This window comes from Frankliniella occidentalis, unplaced genomic scaffold (genome assembly GCF_000697945.3).
Source record: "Frankliniella occidentalis isolate FOCC.00 unplaced genomic scaffold, Focc_3.1 Scaffold85, whole genome shotgun sequence".
NCBI classification, from domain to species: domain Eukaryota; kingdom Metazoa; phylum Arthropoda; class Insecta; order Thysanoptera; family Thripidae; genus Frankliniella; species Frankliniella occidentalis.
Genome location: NW_026267214.1, coordinates 558874 through 560657, shown reverse-complemented (window position 1 = coordinate 560657; position 1784 = coordinate 558874). Strand labels below are relative to the sequence as shown.

The 1784-nt window shown below is 65.2% G+C and overlaps 1 protein-coding gene across 26 annotated transcripts in view; it reads right to left on the bottom strand.

Moving 5' to 3' along the window:
• LOC113217712 (RNA binding protein fox-1 homolog 2) overlaps nucleotides 1-1784 on the bottom strand; it is a 129952-nt gene that overhangs the window by 30948 nt on the left and 97220 nt on the right. For 24 of the 26 annotated variants that reach the window (XR_008011325.1, XR_008011326.1, XM_052269165.1 and 21 more), the window contains exon 2: nucleotides 471-731. Coding sequence is in view for 24 of the 26 variants with exons in the window: in XM_052269165.1 (XP_052125125.1) it covers nucleotides 471-731 (261 nt within the window). In the remaining 2 variants the exon portion in view is untranslated. The remainder of the gene's footprint in view (nucleotides 1-470; nucleotides 732-1784) is intronic. The other 2 variants (XM_052269158.1, XM_052269171.1) reach the window with 1 other exon arrangement.

Below are 1784 nucleotides of genomic sequence, written 5' to 3'. Positions count from 1 at the left end.
AAAAAAAGAGAAAAAAAGAAAAGGTACGCAAACGTAAAGAGTAGAGTGCTTCTTGCATCGCTAGGGGATGAATAACCAAACTCTACGCCCGCTCTACGGCCGCTGCCAGCCGCCCGCCGCGCCACACGGCCAGCGCCTGCCAATAAGCCGTCCGGCTTTATGGACACTACGTGCATTCACAGACACCTGGGGCGAGGCGAGGGGGCGGCTGCAGCGGCGGCAGGCCAGGCGTGCCGCACACGCGCCCAGAGATGAAGCGTCGATTCGTCGTCACTTTTTAACGCCCCCGCTAAAATGTCGATAGGGTTACTCGAATCGGAGAAAATTCGCCGATCCAGAGAGCAAATCGGCACCAAGCCGAGGACGGAAAAGTAAGCCAGACCGCGCCGTTTCGAATCGACGTTTCATTTGATGGGCCGGACCGGGCACGCGAGGCGGGGGGAGGGCGACACTCCACTCGGTATACTCACAATACTGACGTTTTGCTGTTCGATGCCGTTGACGGGCGCGCCGCTGACGGCCACGGCCGCGCTCACGGGGGGCGAGTAGGCGGGCACGGGTGGACCGAGGGGTTGACCCATGGCCTGGCCGGACTCCGCCTTCATCTGACCGGGTATGGAGCCGCCGGGGCCGCCTCCTCCGCCGGACTCGGCCTTGATGGGCAGGGCCTCACCGTTCTGCGGAAACTGTGGCGTCGGGTAGGGACTGGCCATGCCGGTCTGGACCATGTGCTGCAACAGGAGAGAAGAGAGAAATGGTCAGACGAGATCATCGTGTATGTGCAGTGCTCGCCGGGGCGCCGACGGAGAGTGGCGCGGCTATCGCCGCAGCGCGCGCAGTCTGAAAGCGCGGGGGATAAAAACCACCCCCAACCCCAACCCCCTCCACTGCAGCGAACTTCTCCCACCCCCGCATTCGTCGTACTTTTCTGTTATTTCCGCGGGTTAAGAGATTGGAATGGCGGCTGGACCCGGGAGGATCAGCCCACACCACCCCCTCCTCATCCCAGAGTTTGTTACTTTGTCAAACCGCTGCTGCTGCCGCATCCCTTCCCACCACCACCGCCGCCGCACCGCGTGGATCGCGGCAGCAGGGCGGGCAGCGCAGGGCGGTGGGGCCCTTTGCACCCTTTCCGAGGCAGCGCACGTGCGGAGAGGTTTCCGCACCGCTGTCCAAGTGCTGCGAGGGACATTTCATCTCGCTCCCCTCCACCACCTCATCCCCAACTCCCGCCCACCCTCATATATACCATACCTCGCAGGTCGGGCCGGGCCCGGGCCGGGGCCAGCAGCGCAGCTCCGGACCCAGACTGCACTATACGGTCAGACTAGACCCTCGCCTTGAGGAGACCACACCGGACTAGACCAGACCACAGACCGGTTGTGCCTAGAGAGACTAGGATCGACCACACCGGCCGAGGCCCCCGGCAGAGGAGAGCTCGAGACGACCTCGGGCCAGATCGGAACTCGGCAGCTATGCGCGCCGCCCGCGCCGCCGCCCCGGGGCTCTCCGGGGCTCTGGCGGGCACAGCCTCTAATCCGGCGGAGCTCCGAGGGGAAGACGAGGTGGCGGACGGTGGGTGGGCGAGGGGTAGGCGGGGCGTGGGCGAGGGGTGGGCAGGGGGTGGGCAGGGAGTGGGCGCTGCCAGCGCACCATTACGCATTACGGGCCCGTGCGGTGTGAGTGTGCGTCCTACGAGAGCGAGAGAGACAGACTGAGCGCGCACGCGTGCCCTCGGGGGAGAGGAAGGCGCCCGGGCTGCGGTACTACGGGAGTACCCCCCC